At 42.6% G+C, this 19,469-nt stretch overlaps 1 protein-coding gene across 10 annotated transcripts in view; it reads right to left on the bottom strand.

Moving 5' to 3' along the window:
- MYO9A (myosin IXA) overlaps window positions 1-19,469 on the bottom strand; it is a 168,766-nt gene that overhangs the window by 17,150 nt on the left and 132,147 nt on the right. For all 10 annotated transcript variants that reach the window (XM_053271838.1, XM_053271840.1, XM_053271841.1 and 7 more), the window contains 10 exons: window positions 15,011-15,123; window positions 13,552-13,709; window positions 12,433-12,656; window positions 11,384-11,500; window positions 9,912-10,100; window positions 9,010-9,057; window positions 6,657-6,768; window positions 5,856-5,917; window positions 3,072-3,264; window positions 1,268-1,396 (listed from right to left, as the gene is read on the bottom strand). In XM_053271838.1, coding sequence (XP_053127813.1) covers window positions 1,268-1,396; window positions 3,072-3,264; window positions 5,856-5,917; window positions 6,657-6,768; window positions 9,010-9,057; window positions 9,912-10,100; window positions 11,384-11,500; window positions 12,433-12,656; window positions 13,552-13,709; window positions 15,011-15,123 — 1,345 coding nt within the window. The remainder of the gene's footprint in view (window positions 1-1,267; window positions 1,397-3,071; window positions 3,265-5,855; window positions 5,918-6,656; window positions 6,769-9,009; window positions 9,058-9,911; window positions 10,101-11,383; window positions 11,501-12,432; window positions 12,657-13,551; window positions 13,710-15,010; window positions 15,124-19,469) is intronic.

Below are 19,469 nucleotides of genomic sequence, written 5' to 3'. Positions count from 1 at the left end.
GCAACTTTCCAGGGTTTCAAAACAGATCTTTCCTAACCCTTTTTGGAGATACCAGATATTGAATCTAGAGATCTATTATTATTATTGTTGTTTTCTCTTTTTACTGTGTATATTCTGTGTATATTGATGTTTGATCTAAGATCGTAAATAAACAACCAACTAACTATTATTTATTATTATTATTATTATTATTATTAACAACATTTTATATCCCGTTTTCTCCAAAGAGCCCAGAGCAGTGTACTACATACTTAAGTTTCTCCTCACAACAACCCTGTGAAGTAGGTTAGGCTGAGAGAGAAGTGACTGGCCCAGAGTTACCCAGCTAGTGTCATGGCTGAATGGGGATTTGAACTTGGGTGTCCCCGGTCCTAGTCCAGCACTCTAACCACTACACCACGCTGGCTCCTGTAGTACTCGTCACCCATCCAAATGCAAACCAGGGCAGACCTTGCTTAGCAAAGGGGGCAATTCATGCTCACTACCACAAGACTAGCTCTCCTCCCCATTATCCCCTTACCAACTTCACCTCAGTTCCCTAAATGCCAGCATAAGTTTTTGCAACCCTCCTAAAAGGTGTTCATGCTTTGGCAAGCTCCAAAAGGAAGGGAGGTGGAGTGCAATGAAAGAGCCTTTTGAGGCACTCTTGGAATCCGAATGTGGTGTGTGGATGCTGTTCATGTTAATCAGGATGCTCTTGGCTGGTCTTAAGAGATCACAGTGGGACTTGTAGGAGGAAGTGGAATCTTTGGGCCCCAAGACATTTATGGTTAAAACAAGCACATTGATTGTGGTGACGTACAAAGGAAAAGGCCAGAATCAGTGCTGAAATACTGTTGATATGATGTGGTCTTGGTGTGTCTCCCCATCAGGAGGCTACTTTGAACACTTGCTGGAAGTGCCAATTTTTGTCAAAGGAAGCCCAAGGTAAAGGGCTTGACTGTAATCTGCTTTCGTATCAAAGTTGCACAGTAAAATTATCTGACTTTCTGCATACAAACATAGCATTGGACAAAGAGAAGCAAGCTGCAGAAATAATCAACTGGCGGAGAGCACAACTCTCTCCCTTCTTAGAGTGGGGGAAATGGTCTGTTTAGTTCACAGTTTAAACAGGGCTGAAACACTTTCTGCAATTTGCAGTAAACCACCTAGAGACTTTGGTAGTGGGCGGTATACAAATATGTTAAATAAATAAATTTAGTCAGTAAACCCCATACAAAACCAATCATTTTGTGTCCTGATGTGCAGGTATATGACAGTTCCTTACCCATAGCTCGCAGAAATTCTTCATAGAGTTCAAATGTCATGAGAGGATTAGGCAAATCCCGCAGCCACTGTTTGAACACACTGGCAATCACATGAATATTGTAGTCATCCAGACTCACACTCTCAATATCTGGTTAGTGAGAGAAAGGAGGCAAACCACAGAGAAGAAAAAGGTTAGCAGGAAATATATATTTCAGACTCAGCAGAGAAGCTAGCACTTCTATGACAGTGTAAGAGCTGATAAAGATGAGAATCCTCAATAATAAACATATGAAATGATCTGGAGATATGGCACAGAAGACATAATCAACAATTTGCCTGTGTGGATGGTCAGTGTCTATCAAGCTCCTTTGAGCCTCAAGGGAAGTGAGGAGTGAGACACAGCAGGTGGAGGCCATGTTCAGAGGTGCCTTTGCCCAGCTTCAGCTGGTCTGCCAGTTGCAGCCCTATCTCGACTGGCAGGCCATGGCAATGGTAACTCATGCCTTCGTCGTCTCTCATTTGGATTACTGTAATGCGCTCTACCTGGGATCGCCTTTGAAGATGATCTAGAAGCTTCAGTTGATCCAGAATGTGGTGGCCCACCTGCTTATGGGCACTAGGAGATATGATAATGTGACACACCTCTTGTGGTCGCTGCACTGGTTACCTATTTGCTTCCGGGTCCAATTCAAAGTGCTGGTTCTCACCTTTAAAACCCTTCAGGGTTTAACGCCTGTTTTCCTTCAGGACCGCCTCTCCCGGCCAATCCTATCCCATCTTGTGAGATCTTCTCAGTTTGCCCTTCTTTTGGTCCCTGGTCTCTGAGAGGTCCATAGTACTAGGGCCTATGGAAGGGCTTTCTCTGTTGCTGCCCTTTCACTTTGGAATTATCTTCTCCCCCAGATTCAGTCTGCCTCCTCCCTTTCAGCCTTAAAAATCTTATTGAAGACATTTCTTTTTCGTCAGGTGTTTGCCCTTTAAGTATTTTTTAAAAAAATGCTCGGATGCTGTTCTTGTTTTGTACACCACCCTGAGTCTGTGTATTGGGTGGTATATTAAATCTTTTAACAAATAAATAAAATAAAATAAAACAAAACAAATAAGTAAATAAAATAAGATGGCCATACTAGATCTTCACTTCTTGGCAAGAAAGGAAACAAAGACTGATAATGAACCCACAGGCTCAATGCAGGTACAAAGTATCACCCCAAGCTATCATACTTTTGTCCCAAGTATCACACACTAGGGGTACATTGGCCTCTGGAGTGGAGTAAGAGCTGTAACTATGGTTTCTCAATTCAGACATCACACCAAGCCTCAGTTAGCAAAAGTCATAGTTTCCAAGCCTGCTTAAAACGTGTTTTGATTCTGGCTTGCTGATTGACTGCAAGTTATGTTTCTCCATTTAGACAGAATAGCAATAGCAATAGCAATAGCACTTACATTTATATACCGCTCTATAGCCGGAGCTCTCTAAGCGGTTTACAATGATTTAGCATATTGCCCCCAACATTCTGGGTACTCATTTTACCGACCTCGGAAGGATGGAAGGCTGAGTCAACCTTGAGCCCCTGGTCAGGATCGAACTTGTAACCTTCTGGTTACAGGGCGGCAGTTTTACCACCGCACCACCAGGGGCTCATAATGACAAACTATAGCTAAGCTTTCTTAAGCATGATTAAGAGTGTTGTCCAAATTGAGCCTGTGGTTCTAAGGTGGCTCTTCTGTGAGGGCAGATCAGTGGATGTATGTGCTGCGTGCAAATTAGAAGAAATAAGCCTTTTTCAATGCAAAAATTTATTTTCTCTAGTAGGTCTCCTCACCTGTGTCAAGTCCTTGCCGCAGCTCTTTGATTTTATTGGTTGATCCAGATTTCCGGTAAATGCCCTCTGTGTACAACGCATGCATTTCTATATAGCTGGTGAGCTTCTCAAATACCAATGGCACCGTTCGCTCTTCACTGGTCAGACGGGAGAGCTCGACCCCAAATTGCCGCGAGGAAAGCTCAGGGTCATACTAGAGAGAAGCAAGAAAATTCTCAGTTCCTTCCAAGAAGCATCCAAGCAATGCTGCCCACTGCTCAGTGAACCTGGAAATGTTTCAGGACTGATTTTGGCAAAGCAGATGCAAATTGCTTTCAAAATGCCAATTAAAGCTCCCTGCAAAATTTCAAGCCAATCTGAAGAAGCAGAAGTAACTGAGGAAAGTTTGACCTTTGATTTTTCAATTCCATCTTCCCAGAGTTCTTGTTGTCCCTGTGAGACTCCTGTGTTCACATCAGTGTGCTAGCAGCACTGCCACCACTACAGTCAACAGCATCCAACTCAGAGCTAAAAGAGGGGCTGTAGTCACAAAAGTGGCTCTGTAAAATAGTCCCCCACCGTTACCCCAAAACTCTGATCTCTCCAGCATTTACTGCTCATTTCAAAGCATTTACCTGCTTTGTACATAAATGAATGTGGGGATGCTCAGTGCAGAGATAAAATGACACATCTATAACAATGAGCAAGTAAAATGACTGGGCAGTCACAGTGTGGCAAAATTTATCCAAGAGCCTTGACATCCACCCCTTATACACAGCCACTTCAGAGATACAGCCTCCACCAATTAGATCCCATTGAACTGAACGAGAGAGATTCTTACTGGGGACAATTCACAAAGCTTCCAAGGAGATTTTGAATATATGAAATACAAAGGGTCTCATCCAAGGAATGAATGAGAAAATGGGTACAGGACTAAGCCCTTCCAACATCTGGTTTTTCTCATTCAACATCACTATTAAACAAATGAATTTAAAAAAAAGGGGGGGGGGAGAGATCAGGGACTGTTTTCCATTGGATAAGACTCTCCATGCAGGAATACACCAGCACAAAATAGGGCTACAATGAATTCAAACCTTACAGACCCTTCAGTTTCACAAACACAACTACATTAAAGTCCGGTTGCTGCTGTCACAGATTTGTAAGAGTTCTTCCTTCTAGCATAAAATGACCAATCACCGCAAACTTGCAGTAAAAAGCTAGAAGACTGCAAGTTTCCCCCCTTAACCCTAAGGCAAATTGTACAGAATGGAGAGACAAGGAAGTTAGAAAATGTATGTAGATCTGTTGAGATTTTGGCAAACAGGGAGTGCCTTTGCACAACACAGCAAACAGTAGTTTCCTGAACTGGAGCGTAGCCTCTCTGATAAAAGCAGGACAGTTTGACTTCACAAGGGCTTTCAAACAACAAATGAGGCACCAAGGCCACAGAAGTCACAAGGCTCAACTGAAAATTATCATTTTTAAAATAAAGAGTTCCACCCCCACATACTTATAGTATTGTCCGCAACCTATCCTCCATTATCTTCTCTAGCCATTAAAAAAACCCCAACGCCAAACCAAGACAGTTTTAAAACTTAAAACCCTGTCTGCAGGCAAAAAAACCTTAATTATATTGTAACAGTGTAACAAAATAATCACTATATGAAATGCTAGGTTCATATGAAGAGAACATGAACGTTCTCTTTTGGCCTCAAACACTTAACATAAGTTAGGGCAGCAAACCATTCTTTAGTTTTAAAAAAATTAATCCATGCTCCCTAGTTTTTATTTGGACTGAATCTCCATTTCTGACAGCAAGCTATCTAATCTAGGCCCAGTGAAACAGCTGGAAAAAGATAGTGGTGCTATTTCTTAAAACAGGACAAACTGGCAAGTAGCTTACAAGGCCCCTTCACATGACACATATTCCATGCTTAAGAGCACAGGGGTGCAAAATGCTTAAACATGAAGAATCCCAGTTTGGTTTTTTTTTAGATGCTACCGTAATTAAGTCTGCTCTAATATCTGTACATCATTAGAAATTGTGAAAGAAAATCACATTTTATTCACAACACAGTGCATGCATTGTCAGAGGGGTAGAGTCAGGAACATGACTTGAAATGCCTTTGAAGGAAATACATCCAAATGTATTTTTTCAGGCAAGAGAGTGAGAGAGAACGCAAAGAAACTCAACTGCTGGGGAAAGAGTTAACCACACTGCCTTAAAGAACTTGCACCCTGAGAATCTCTCAAATGATGATCAAGCCTTTGCCCATGCTATTTCCTAATACATTACCTACAGCCACACCAGCTACTGACTGAATGAACTAAACACAGAGAAAATGAAAAGATAAGAGTTTAGAGGTTGGTCAGCAACTGGGTTCATTTCCTGAATTTTACATCTACTTTCTGACAATTGGTGGGAAGTACTTTAGACTTTATTAGAAGCATAAAGTTAGTGAGCACCAAGGATTGCACAAGAGGATTACGTTTTACTCTCCTAAATGATTGCTGCAGCAAAACATAGCCACTGCAAGACGAACTCTACTTTATAGCTGCGCTACAACACAGGCCCTGCATAGTAATCATTGTCAAGGTGTTGCACATGAAATTGGGCCAAAAGGCACAGGGAGCAGATGAACAAGATGACAAGTGCTGGCACAGGACCTATGTTGCAGGACGGATGAAGAGGAGAGCTTGTTTGGCAACAGACTCACTTTGCCATCCCAGTGTGGACTCCACATCAGCAGAATCAGTTCCATGAGTAAAGAAAAGCACCACAGGCTTAGATGAAAAATACTTTACCTTTTTGGAGCACTTGGTCGTGGTTTTCAGACAGCATTTTCTGTGGCAAGCATACTTACACACTGTAATCCAGAAAAAAGCAAACAGCTTTTAGCATTTCATACATACACAAACTTTGTTGCTCTGTGACTTTATGAAGGGCTTGTCTAGAAAGAATTTTTCCACACTCCCAGCTGGGTGCTTAGTGCCCAGTGGGGGTTCAGGATGCATCCAAGGGAAAGTCATAACAACCAGCCTAAATGCTACTCCAGTAAATATATGTCCCAAGTCTCATTTGAAGAGTAATTGTAGGGGAAAATTGACAGGTGGGGGAATGGTCTGGCAAATGCCTGCTTGCCAGTTCTCTCTTTACATGCTCTCCACCCTGCAAGGCAAACGCAAGGCTGGGAACCCCAGCTTCACCTCCTTACCGTGTAACTCTGCCCCCTGAAAGCAGCTCTGTACTGATTTCACACTACTTCATGTGAGCAATGTGAACTGCATGATGGGATGCCACAGGCTGGCCATTAGGAATTGGAAACCCAGGTCCAAAATCAGTATTGTAAAAGATATGGTTCATTCATGCACTATAACCTTGTGCTTGTGTTACTGGCTACAATTTCAAAGAATCCAAAGGTGCAACAGGGAAAACAATTTCTACATTTTTTTGCCTTCAATGTACCACATGGTCACAGATGGATCAGGGACAGTTCTGGTGAAGGAAAAAGGTGAGTAGATGAAGCATGAGAGAGAGAGCGAGCAAGACACCAAATAAAGGGTTCAAATAAAAAAAGAAAATAAAGAGGGTCATTTCATGCTTACATTTACAGACGGAGGCCCTGTCCATGATCCATATCAGAGAAGAACAGAATTCACAGTAGGTGGGGATGCTGTACTGAGTGGCCTTAAAAATATGACCATTGTGTTCTTCTACCTACAAAGAAAATGCATTTTGATGTTCAGTGACAGCTGAAAACCGATTTCTGAGTGTGTAAACTTCTTCCGAAATGCTAAACTAAATGACACCAAGGCATTTCTAAAGAGCTATTATTCCATGGTTTGGGTGGAATACCAGATGTGCATTCTTGGCCATGTTGACCTGGACTTTCAGAATACTCAAGAACTGTATTTTTATATGTTGAACAATTAAACCTATAAAAACATCCTACACGGAGACACAATACATCCAGTCCTGCAGCCTCTCTCATAAAGCGAGACCAATATACTTAAGCAAATCAACAATTGCACAGATTACCAGCAGATAGATTGCACAGATTAACATATGCTGCGACGATATCTATAACAGCAGCAACAACACTGACAATAAAATTCAGCCATCCTAGGTCCTTGGGAAGGACTCGATGTCTGGATAAAACAAACCAGTCAATAACACCTGTCTGACTGTGTAAATAAATATTAATAATAATCTACAAATTGAAATTGAAGGGCTGTGGCAGAAAAAGACCAAAATAATCCCAGTGGTAATTGGCATTCTAGGTGCAATTCCAAAACAACTTGAAGAGCACCTCAACACCATAGGGGCCACAGAAATCACCACCAGCCAATTACAAAAAGCAACTTTACTGGGAACAGCCTACATTTGGCGACAATATCTATAATAACAAACAGTATTGATGATAAAATTCAGCCATCCCAGGTCCTTGGGAAGGACTCGATGTCTGGATAAAACAAACCAGTCAATAACACCTGTCTGACTGTGTAAACAAGAAATAATAATTAATTATTTATTTGAAACATTTGATATACCGCCCACTCTGAAGACTCTGGGAGGTGTACAAAAACATGCAAAACAAGACAGAATTAAAATTACATTCTAAATAAAACTAAAGTAACAGGGGGGGGGGAAACAAAAAAACCCCAAATAGGTAAACTACAGGGTAAAAGCCTGGCGAAAAAGAAAAGTCTTCAGTAGAGATTTAAAAATCAACAAGGAAGGAGCTAAACGAATCTACAGGGGAAGGGAATTCCAGAGAAGTGGGGCAGCAACCGAGAAGGCCCTTTCATGGGTCCTAGCGCCCTGAACCTCATGGAAATCGGGGACCGACAAAAGGGCCATCTGAGCAGATATGATCGGATGGAATGTAACTGGAAGGGAGAGGCGGGTCTGTAAGTAGACAGGTGCTAAACCCTGCAAGGCTTTGAAGGTCAAAACCAGGACCTTAAATTGAACTTGGTAGCGAATGGAGAAGTGTTACCCTGTCATATTTTCTGGCACCCATAAGTAAACGAGCTGCTGCGTTCTGGACCCATTGTAGCTTTCCGATCGTCCTCAAAGGTAACCTTAGATAGAGGGCATTACAATAATCTAGGCAGGAGATAACAAGGGCATGGTTCACTGTCATTAATGCTTGCTGATCAAGGTAAGGGCATAATTGACAAATCAGATGGAGCTGGGCAAAGGCACTTCTGGCTGCAGCCTCCACCTGCTGTTCAAATTATGTCCCAAATGCAGATCCTTGTAAAAATAAACCAATGGGGCTTAACCCAATGGGGAGAGGAGAGCTGGTCTTGTGGTAGCAAGCATGACTTGTCCCCTTAGCTAAGCAGGGTCTGCCCTGGTTGCATATGAATGGGAGACTTTATGTGTGAGCACTGGAAGATATTCCCCTCAGGGGATGAAGCCGCTCTGGGAAGAGCAGAATGTTCCAAGTTCCCTCCCTGGCAGCATCTCCAAGATAGGGCTGAGAGAGATTCCTGCCTGCAATCTTGGAGAAGCCACTGCCAGTCTGTGTAGAAAATACTGACCTAGATGGACCTATGGTCTGACTCGGTATATGGCAACTTCTTATGTTCCAATGTTCTTATTAACTTTCCAAAGTGGTTGATATGAATGCATCTCAACACTAAAAGCCAAACAATGTAACAGACACAGCACCAAAGTGTGTACTGCTAGTTACAAGTATTTCCTATGAGATTCGTGAGTAGTAGCTGCAGTGTTCAAGTACACGCCCTGGAGACAGAGCATCCTACACTCTTGAATTTTCAGACAGATATTAGTTAAAGAGGAAAACTACTTTTAAATGTTTTCTTTTTGTTTTTAATTAATGTTTTACTTTTTAAATCTTCTTGTAAACCGCCCAGAGATGTAAGTTTTGGGCAGTATAAAAATATGTTAAATAAATAAATAAATAATAAATAAAAATTGTCTGCTTACAACATCTGCTTCCTTCTTCCTTCTCTTCTTTCTTTCAGTTTTGGTCACCTAAAACAGTAAGGAACTAGATTAGACTAGTTTAGAATCTCCTTAATTCTGCTTTCCATCCCTTACGATTCAGTTTAACCACTTCATGCAATCTTTTGCCCTCCCAATTACAGTCCTTGTAGCTCCTATTGGATTTAGAGGCCTTAGGCCTGATCCGGCAGTGCTGTTCTTGAGTCTGCCTGAGACTGCTCCTGTCTTTTCATCTAAAGCCTTCAGTATTTTGGCATTCCCAATATACTGCTTGCTTAGCTCTGGGGTGGTTGGTGAAGCACCATTCATAAGAACATACCCCTCAGAACGGCTAGCAAATTAAACAAACCTGCTCTTAATACCTTTGGCATTAAATCTCCCACAGTTAATTTTGCTTTTCACACTTGCTTCTTCATGCACTGTCTCAGCAGATTTAACTCATGGCAGCCATAAGATAGCTATATGAAAACAGGTATGCAATTTTGGCTTGTGAAAATTACATAGATCACCACTTCATCCCTGCACTTCTTCAGAGCTGAGTGTCCCACCAGCAACTCAAGCTGTGCTGCATCATGTACCAGCCTCCCAGCAACATATTAAGCATGATGTGTTAAGCTCCTACAACTTCATGTAGCCGATTACAAGCTAGCACTTCAAAATGTGTTATTTAATATACTAACCAGGGAGACCATGTTAGAGGAACAATATTAAGAACTGCAAGTACAGTGCCAATATTTCAGCTGCAACCTTTCCCCAAAACAAGGCTTCAATAGGCGGTAAAATCACAAGAGCAAGGTTTTTTTATGGTGCATCGAAAATGTCAACCTAATTCCAGTGGGATGTTAAGGACTGATCATTTAATACGCTGTGGCAGACCAGTTTACCTTTGAGGCAGTGTAATCCAGAGGCATGTATTCTGTCATATATTCATCCAAAAACACTTTGAAAGTATTGACCCAGACACGGACAGGTGATTCACTCCAGTCTCTCTGTTCAAGCCTCATAGTTTTCTCCAGAATTTGTTCAAAGAGGGCATGCAAGTCTTTGTACCGGATGCTTTTTCCATCACCCATCTATTAAGCAAAGAGGAAACAACAGAGGATTTATCCTTATTTCCAATAGTTTTATAATGCTTTTTATACTGCTAGTGTCTGCAAAGTGTTTACAAAACATACAAAAATCTCATACAGCATAAAGCCTAGATCAGGAGAATCAATACAGAAGCACACTCTTAAAACAGCAGAAAATGCTAATAGTAAGGGCTAATTTGAACTGTTGTGTCCTTTTTGCTTTGAGTTTCCTAGTTAGAAAGGAGAGTTGTCAACATCTACTATATGTTTTGAAGATTTGTTTGTAGGTTTGTGTGAAATAAAGTCACATTTCCTGAAGATCTACAGATATCAAATTTTGCATACCCAATCCTGCCACTGAAATTAGCTGAATGCACAACTTTTAACACCAGGATATGGACAGTTTTTAAAAAATTGGAGTTTAAGAAATTCTGAAAATCATACTTTCTAATTACTTATCTATACCAAATTTTGCATGAATACTCCTGCCTCAATGTAGCCAAATGTACCACTTTTAACACCAGAACATGCTTGGGGACATATTTTAAAAATGTTCAGATTTTTAAGGCAGAAATTCTGAGTAATATAATCATATTTATTATTATAAGGGGTTCACCTGTAATGCCAAAGAAGAGCAGATGATCTTTTGCAGATTCAAATTTACTATGATTGAAATTTTATATATATGGTCATTATACAATAAAACGAATGTTTGAAGTTGAAATCCTGCAAATTTCAAACTGTTATTTTACTTCTTGTCTGCAAGCACATTAATAAAAAAACCCATATACTAAATTTCTTGAACTTGCCAAGAAGTGTAATGTATGCAAAAGGACTTTGCCTGGTCAACAACAGGCCTCACCTACTACATAAAATTTGGGACTGAGAAACTGCAATTGTGATTTAAATAATGCAAAGCAAGGATATTTGCACCTAATGACTTATTTTTGATATTTATTAATGCAACAGCACAATGTGCTTTACAATTATTATGAATTCTTTTTGTAGCTTGTAGATAGCTTCAGTCTTTGACTGCAATCTAGTCAATTAATACCACAAACACAACTGTATTTTCTACTACAGGCTATGAGTTTACCCCTATGAGTAAACCCCTCCTGTATGCTACCAAAGACAACCACAGGGTTTTGTGGTTGCCAGGAGTCGACACCAACTCAACGGCACAACTTTACCTTACCAAAATAGAACAATTCTGCACCAGTCTTGAAATATGGCTTATTTTTATACTGAGAGTGCTCAACTCGCAACAACATGGTCCTGTAACTTACTGCTAAAGCTGAAGAGTAGCAACTGAAGATATTTTGCCGGAATTCCTTCAAAGCTTTTTTAAACACAACATCCACCAGTGTATCCTTCTTACAGTCTTCACTATCCAGATCATTCATCTGTAACACACAGAACATGTCAACATGTCATTACACCTTGGGTATTTCTCAGTTTAAGGAGAAAGGAGGTGGGGCAATAAACGAGTTTGATTTTGCACTCTAGAATCAAGTAATACAATCCGGGACATAGTTGAGAGGGAGCTTCAGCATTGAGCCGGCATTGTTCCTAAGTGCCCGGGTAACTACTCCAAGTAGTCATGCTTTTATAAGTTTAGGCTTGCATGCCAGCTGCAGCCCAATCTGAAAAGTGAAGACCTGGATAGTTACCCGTGCACTGGTGACATTCAGACTTGATTAATGAGCTTTGCTTGGGGCTGCTCTTAAAGACAGTTTGGACGATACATTGGTGCAGAACAGACACCCAACACAGCTGCTGATGAAGACAGGGCTGCTGGAGATAGCACAGCTGCATTGGCTACCAAAACATTTTGAGGTTCCATTCAAGGTGCAGGTATTGACCTTTAAAGCCCTGAATGATCTCGGATAACATTACTTGAAGAACAGACATCTCCCATATAAACCTGGCCAGATCCGGATAGGCTTTGGAGGTTCTGCACTCTGGTCTGCCATGAGCAGGAATTTGATTGGTGGGTACCAGAGACAGGGTCTTTTTTGGTGCCAGCCCCCTATCTATGGAATTCCTTCCCTCCTTAGCTGTTTTTAGGAAGAAGGGCAAGACCTTACTTTTCCAGGAGGCACTTTGACTCACATTTTATTGCTGCTGCTGACTTCTGTATCTTTTAAATTGATTTAAAAGTGCCTGCCATCATGGAAGTGGCATTCGCCTCTTCAGGCAAATGCTGCTGTAAGCATAAGCAGAGGGGCTGGGGTGGGACTTCTGGCACTGTTTGAGATGCTGTACCTTTGCCTTAATGAACTTGTCCATAAGTGATAAAGAAATACGGCACTTGCATCGGTGCATCTAACAGTACCTTTTTCAAGAGGAATTCATCCATGCTTTTCAAGTCACTGGCAGTGGTTATGATCTGAAGAGCATCATTCTGCCACTGTGCAGGCTCCATCACCACATTGCTGATTTTCAGGCTACGCTTGCGCTTCACCTTGGGAGATGGTTCTTTGTTTTCCTTACATTCCCTTCGATAGATGCCAGAAAATTCGGGACTCCTTGGGGGAGTCAGGTGATGTTGACCCAGTTCTATCAATGCAAAGAGATTTGTGTCTCATTAGTAACTCCCCCATAACAACGTTGCTATTTTCTAGCTCAGACCTAGAGGTTCTTTGCAAGTTTTGGAGCCTGAATGTTCACAAGGAGCTCCTGCAAGCACAAAGGCCTCCCCCATCCACTGCAGTGTTATCCTAGAGAACTCAGGATTTGGGGCAAATTTGAGTTAATACAATCATTTATCAAGGGGCAAGTTAACACAGTGCATGTACACACACACACACACACACACACACACACACACACGTACACGTACACATGCGCGCGTGTGCACACACACACACACCCCAGCAGTTGGTAAGCCAGTCATCTGAATTGCCCTTCCCAAATGGCAAGAAGAACTTACTGCTATTCTGCTTCCCTGGGTTTTTATTCAGGTGCACAAGTATTACATTTATCATTCACCTTTCTTTCACCCTAGAACTCAAGGTGACTGACATAGGGCTCCCAGGTGACCATCCAGCCAGGCACTGACTAGTTCTAGCCTTGCTTAGCTTCAGCATGTGCCCTCTGACCATGACTTAGAAATGTGCAAAGAGAGCAGTGTGGTGTGGTGGTTATAATGTGGGACTAGCAGTGGGGAGGCCTGGGTTTAGATCCCCACTCAGCCACGAAGATCACCGGGTGACCTTGGGGCACTCATGTACAATCAAGCTTACTTTATCCTCACAGGGTTGTTGCAAGGATACAAGTGAGGCAAAGGGAAAACATGTTTGCAGCTTTGAGTATTTTGGAGAAAAAATGAGAGAAAGATGTAACAATCTTTACACTCCTCTACATCATGTACAAGTAATGTAGTTTCTCAACAACATGCTCTATTTGAAACCTACATATCAAACAACTAGGATGCCATATCAAAACATTTTACCTTCTTCCAGCTGTAGGCCTGAAATCATCTCTGTGCCTGATGAATCTTGATCTGGACACAGCTCCAGCAGCTCTGACTGGGTAGCAAGCTTCTCTCGACTTGTTTTCTTCTCCCCCTGTCTCCCTTTGCCCCAAAATCTCATCTTGGCTCTTTGAGGTCTGTTAAAAGGAGAGAGAGGGAGAGGGAGAGGGAGAGGGAGAGAAGTTGCCTTGGGTCAGGTTGTTCATTTAATTGCATGCCTTCTTACTGCTGTAAAACCATTTCCTCCAGCGTCGTGGCAATCTTTTCTAATTGTCACTTGGAAAAAATGGCAGGAAATCAAATAAAAGAAGAAAATGTAACCCCATTTAACCCAAGTCATATAGTTCACTTTGCCAATTGGGTAGAAAAAAGTATAGTTTTTAATACATATAACTAAGATACTCATAAAGGGATTTTAACACCTCAACTTTCAAAACGGATGTTTAACATTCCCATGTCAATACGGTTAAAAAGAAATTTTGATTTCAAAAGATCATGATAGTGATTTATATCTGAGTGATTACGTTCCCATTACCTCAGTTGTGAGGTATATGAAATGGCCCTAGGGTAGGCTTGCTCAATTTAGGCCCCGCCAAGCTCTTTTTAGACGACATGTCCCATAATCTCCAAAGTAGCCAATAGCCAGGGATTATGGAAGTTGTATGCCAACATCTGCAGAAGGGCCAAAGTTGGGCAGGCCTGGCCTAGCAATACAGCCAAGTCCCTTTGGTCAGATTGTTCGTATTGAAATCTTTGCCTGTTGCAACTCATGCATTTTTGAGAATAGGAGTGTTGCGATGGTGTAGAAATGAAAGTTTTTGCTGAGTAGTGAGACTTTTTCATTTTCTTCATGGTCTCATCAGTCTGTGAGCTAGAGACCTTCCCTTTCAAAAGGCAAGTTTTCTTTCATATCCAGTTAAAGGGAGGTTGATCCAAGCCATACATGCCTTTAAGGACACAACCCCTGCTATAATATGAGTCTCAGGTGTTAGGCAGTGCTTAAGTGCTGCCTTGTGATGTCAGCAGATTTGTTGAGAGTCGATTTGAATTTGTCACAGAACCCTTCAGGTACATACTTAATGTAAAGTTGCACTTTCCTGAATGTCAGAGGGGCTGAGGCTGAGCATTTTAATTAGTTTCTCCCTGAATTTGCCCACTATTGCAATAGAAACTAAATCTGCAAATGAAGCACATACATCCAGGCATTCTCTCCTTCAAAGAATCCTAAATCTGCATCAATGTGCAAAAATAAAAAAACTAAATGGATGCCTCTTTATGCAAACCAAGAGGCAAGTAGGCTGTATAAATGACCAGAAAGGTTTTATGAAATATGTTAATATATATAACAAATAACTGGACATGCCAAGGACAAAAGGAAGGAAAAGCAACGTTAGCTCAGGGTTCCCCCCCCCACTCCCCTTTCCAAGACATTTTATACCTTCCATCTGTAGCTACATTCTTCTGTGCAGCTGCCAGTTTTCCGATCTCTCCTTGAGACATGGTTTTGTGAAGCTTTGCTTGGCCTTCACTCGATGTAAAACGCTGCAGCATCTGCAACAATTACAAGCACGATAAATACTTCAAAACCAGAATGCCATTTGATATTGTAGGAAACAATCATACAATGATTAAATTGACTGGGGAAGAGAAGAACCACCACCACTTACTATAAAAGATGCTTCACAGCGAGAAGAGCTTGCCTTGACTTTTGCTTGGTTGCCAAAGAACTGGTTATAAAAAGAAATCATCTACAGGTCCCTTGTTACAGAAGAAATATGCAGCACATCATTCTTCTGTCACTATTGGCTCAGGAAGCCAATACCAGAGAGAACAGCAAGGGGCCCTATGTATCATTTTCTGTCTATATGAAGTATTCTTGCAAACTGCTAGCTGGTTCTTGTGGGCTTTTAATTGTTAGACTCCTGCAAATGCCTCACACCCTCTCTTTAAGGTGTCGTTATGGTACAGGGACTTATTATAAGCAGGTTTCCAGGCAGGGGGTGGTGGGGTGATGTAGCAGTTGACTGGAAATTCAGATATGACAAATAAATACAAAGAGGTTTATTGGAAATGATCTTGTTTCTGTTGGGACTGAAGTGAGGGCGTTGATGTGAAGAAAACAAGAAGAGATGGAAGCTTCTGTCCTCACAATATACAATCCCCTCAGTCAAATTGATGGGTTGTGCATTTCCTCTTCCAATACCCCCTAACATTCAACTAATTCTTCTTAAAACTAATAACTGGTATCCAGACGTTTGGGGCAATAGTGCACCATCATCATAAAGGAGAATTCTTCTTGCACAAAGACCCCTTATGTGAGTAGAACCCTCCTTCCATTCACATAAGAAGCTACTACTGATGGTGCACTGCCATGCCAACAGGCAGGAAATTGCTCAAGTCTTACTCTCTCTTCTTTATGTTTAACGCTCTTGCAAATCCAGAGAAACATGCACACATTTGTTGGGCAACCACTGCTGAATATAACCCTTTAACACAGATATGCTTCCAAACCAGCTCAGGGGTGCACAACTTCAGCCTTCCAGCAGATGTTGAACTACAATTCCCATCTTCCCTGATTATTGGCCACTGTGGCTGGGGATGTTGAGAGTTGTGGTCCAAAAACAGCTGGAGGGCTGAAGTTGTGCAGCTCTAAGTTAGATGTAGGCAGCAGCTCTAGGATGGATGACAGATTGCCTATCTGCACTATCTTGACAATACGTTAATTTTCTGATGTACACAGAGGTGGATGTGCAGATCTCTCCTAAGTCACATGGGCTTTTGTAGTCCTATGTGGGCTACAGAAGGCAAAGCAGTGAGTCTGTTTGGTTGTTATTGTTTTCATATAGGAGGATCTCAAAATGTTTTGGGAACCCAGAACAGCAATCCTCATGCATTACTCCAACATTATTTATCAGTTAGGTATATTTGCTAGCTGCCTTTCAACATAAGCTCCCCGGGCAGCATATAGCCAAAGGCTACAATCAACTTGGATTTTAAAAATTGCTAGATCAGTGCCAACATTTGTGTACATTTACAGAAATGTGACAATTACTTACTGTGGCATAAGCTTTTGCAAGTAAGTGCTCATTTCATCAGATAAATGGTGCAAGACATTAAAACTGATAGAATAGTAATCTATGTTTTCCTCAACCACTCTTGCTTGGATGGGATCAGTGCACTGAACTGGGCAATTCATGGAGGATAGGGCAAATCAATGGCTATTAGTTATAATGACTAAATGGAACCGCCATGTTCAGAGGTGGTATGCTGGGGGGAAAAACAGGTTGCTTACCTGTAACTGATGATTTGGTAGAGATCCGTCAATATCCATAAGAATGGTTTCTGTGCCTGCGCAGGAGCCGAGCGGTAGCTATTCCTGAGCTTGTCGAAACGCCCAAGCCACGCCCCCACACTGCAGCGTGCTATTTAAGGCGTGGCTGAGGCATGAAGTCCTTCAGTTCTTGGACGACTGCCATGGAGGACAATCATCTATCAGGTAAGTTCATCCATGATGTAAACAAGAGCCCAAGTGAACAGAAAGAGGCTATACACCTGAACACATATAGACGCAGCACTACTGCAGAGAGGAGGATGGGAGGGTCTCATGGATATCAACGGATCTCTACCAGATCATCAGTTACAGGTAAGCAGCCTGTTTATCTGGTTCGAGATCCATCGATGCCCATAAGAATGGGTGTTTAGCAAGCTCCATCAGGAGGAGGGAGCAGTAGTGGCTAATGTAACACCTGTTTTAAAACACTTCTCCCGAAGGTAGCCTCCGCAGCAGAGCATACGTCTATGGCATAGTGCTTTACAAAGGGGGATTCCAAGGACCACGTAGCAGCTTTACAGATGTCCTCAAAGGAGACCCCAGAGAGGTGTGCAGCAGAAGAAGCATGAGCCCTGGTGGAGTAGGCTTTAATGACTTCTGGAGGTGGTTTATCTTGTAGATGATAAGCAAGCAGAATATGTTCCACCAACCATCTCGACATTCTTTGCCTTGAGACTGGGAACCCTTTAGTTGCTCCTTTATAGGATATGAAAAGTTGGGAAGACAGTCTGAACGTCTTCGTGCAGTCCATGTAGTGCAGGAGGACACGGCGTACATCCATGGCGTGCAAAGACTGCTCAAGAGAAGAAGTAGGATTCCTGAAGAAGGTTGGTGAGATGATTTCCTGATTTAGGTGGAAATTGGATACAACTTTTGGTAAGAATGAAGGGTCCAGACGCATGCGGACTTTGTCTGGGTAAAATATCATATAAGGGGAGTCAACCCTGAGTGCTGTGAGTTCACTCACACATCTAGCAGTGGAGATGGCAATCAAGAAGGCTGTCTTCCAAGAAACCAACCTCAGGGAAGTCAGTTGTTTCACTAAAGAGGCCGGTACCAAAGGGTAGCCCCTCTATCTTATCTCGCATGTCTTGCTGCAAGCCTGTAGATCTCAACCAGGCATGCCTCCTCAAGGTTACTGCCACTGCCATTGCGTTAGATTCACTCTCCTCCAGGTGTTTAGCAATACTGAGCTGTCTGCGCGTCAGGTCTCCTGAGTTCTCAAGGGTCTGGCAAAACTTGGTCTTGAAGTCCTCAAAGGATAAGGAGTCCAGGTCTTTCTCAAGAAGTTCCCATAGGCCACAGGCATACTTAACCGTGCAGGCCGCATAGTTAGTCACCTTTATAGAAAGACACAAAGTCGAGTAGACCTTTCTTCCAAGTAGGTCTAATTTCCTGCCCTCTTTGTTGGGAGGGACAGTGTACCGCTTGCCTGACTTTGATGTTGTGGCACAGTCGATGACCAGGGAATTGGGTGCTGGATGCTTCAGGAGATATTCATTGTCCTTATCCTGAACCCTCTAAAGATTTTCCAATTTCTTTGAAGTTGGGGTGGAGGTATGCAGGACCTCCCAGGCACACTTGGCGGCCCTGGTGATGATGGGCAACATAGGCAGGGCAACTGGGGCAGTAGATTGTGACTTCAACATGAAGTTATACACTGGATCGTCGATAGTGGCGAGTTGGGAGCGAAGATCCAGACCCAAAGCTTCAGCCATTGACCTTATTTGTTTGTGGTAAACCTTTAGCTCGTCATTAGGAGAAACATAGGTAATTGGCGCAACATCCGTGGGAGGTTCTACAATTGTGCTTTCATCATCCGGGTCGGATTCTAAATCGGACGAGCCATAATGCTCTGATGGCGAGACTGGTGGTGGCCTGTCCTCTTCTGTTGGGATAGCAGCAGTTTGCGTTCCAGCAGTAACAAATGGAGACGGCATAGGAACAGTCTGGGTCGACACCGAATGAAGAGACACTGCAGGTGTCTGAGAAGGCCGCTGGATGAGGACCAGTTGGGAGGTTTGGGTGGCCACAGTGACAAAAAACCTGGTGGGCCGGGCATCTTGCGTGGAAGACACGGGCCTCCAGAGCCTGTTGCTTTTGAAAATATAAGGAGCACCCGGGGAGGACGTACCCAGTGTGGTATGGCTGAATCCACAGGTATGCCACGAAGTGGAAGAATGCAGGTGATCAGCTGACAAAGGAGCAGTTGTAGTTGCAGCAGCAGGAGAACGACACGTGGAGCAGGATCGATATCACTGGGGAGGAAGATATCGACGCCAAGTGTGCACTCGATGAAGACTCTAATAAGGAAAGTAGAGAACGTGTAGCCGATGGAAGGTTCTCCTCAACATCAACATCGATGATTTCAAAGCTTGGTACTGGAGCTTGGTATCGAGGAGTTACTTGCGTCGATGCGGAGAGGACTGGCGTATGCAGGGTCGAAGGCAATCTCACAACAGTCTGCGGCGTCGAAGGAGAAGCCGAAGAGGCCAACTGCGTTGGGGTTGGAGAAAGTAAGGTAGCTAACAGCATCGATGTTGACAACAAGGTCGGCACTGGAGTT

This window comes from Hemicordylus capensis, chromosome 10 (genome assembly GCF_027244095.1).
Source record: "Hemicordylus capensis ecotype Gifberg chromosome 10, rHemCap1.1.pri, whole genome shotgun sequence".
In the NCBI taxonomy this organism is placed as follows: Eukaryota; Metazoa; Chordata; class Lepidosauria; order Squamata; family Cordylidae; genus Hemicordylus; species Hemicordylus capensis.
This window is presented reverse-complemented; position numbering and strand designations above follow the sequence as displayed.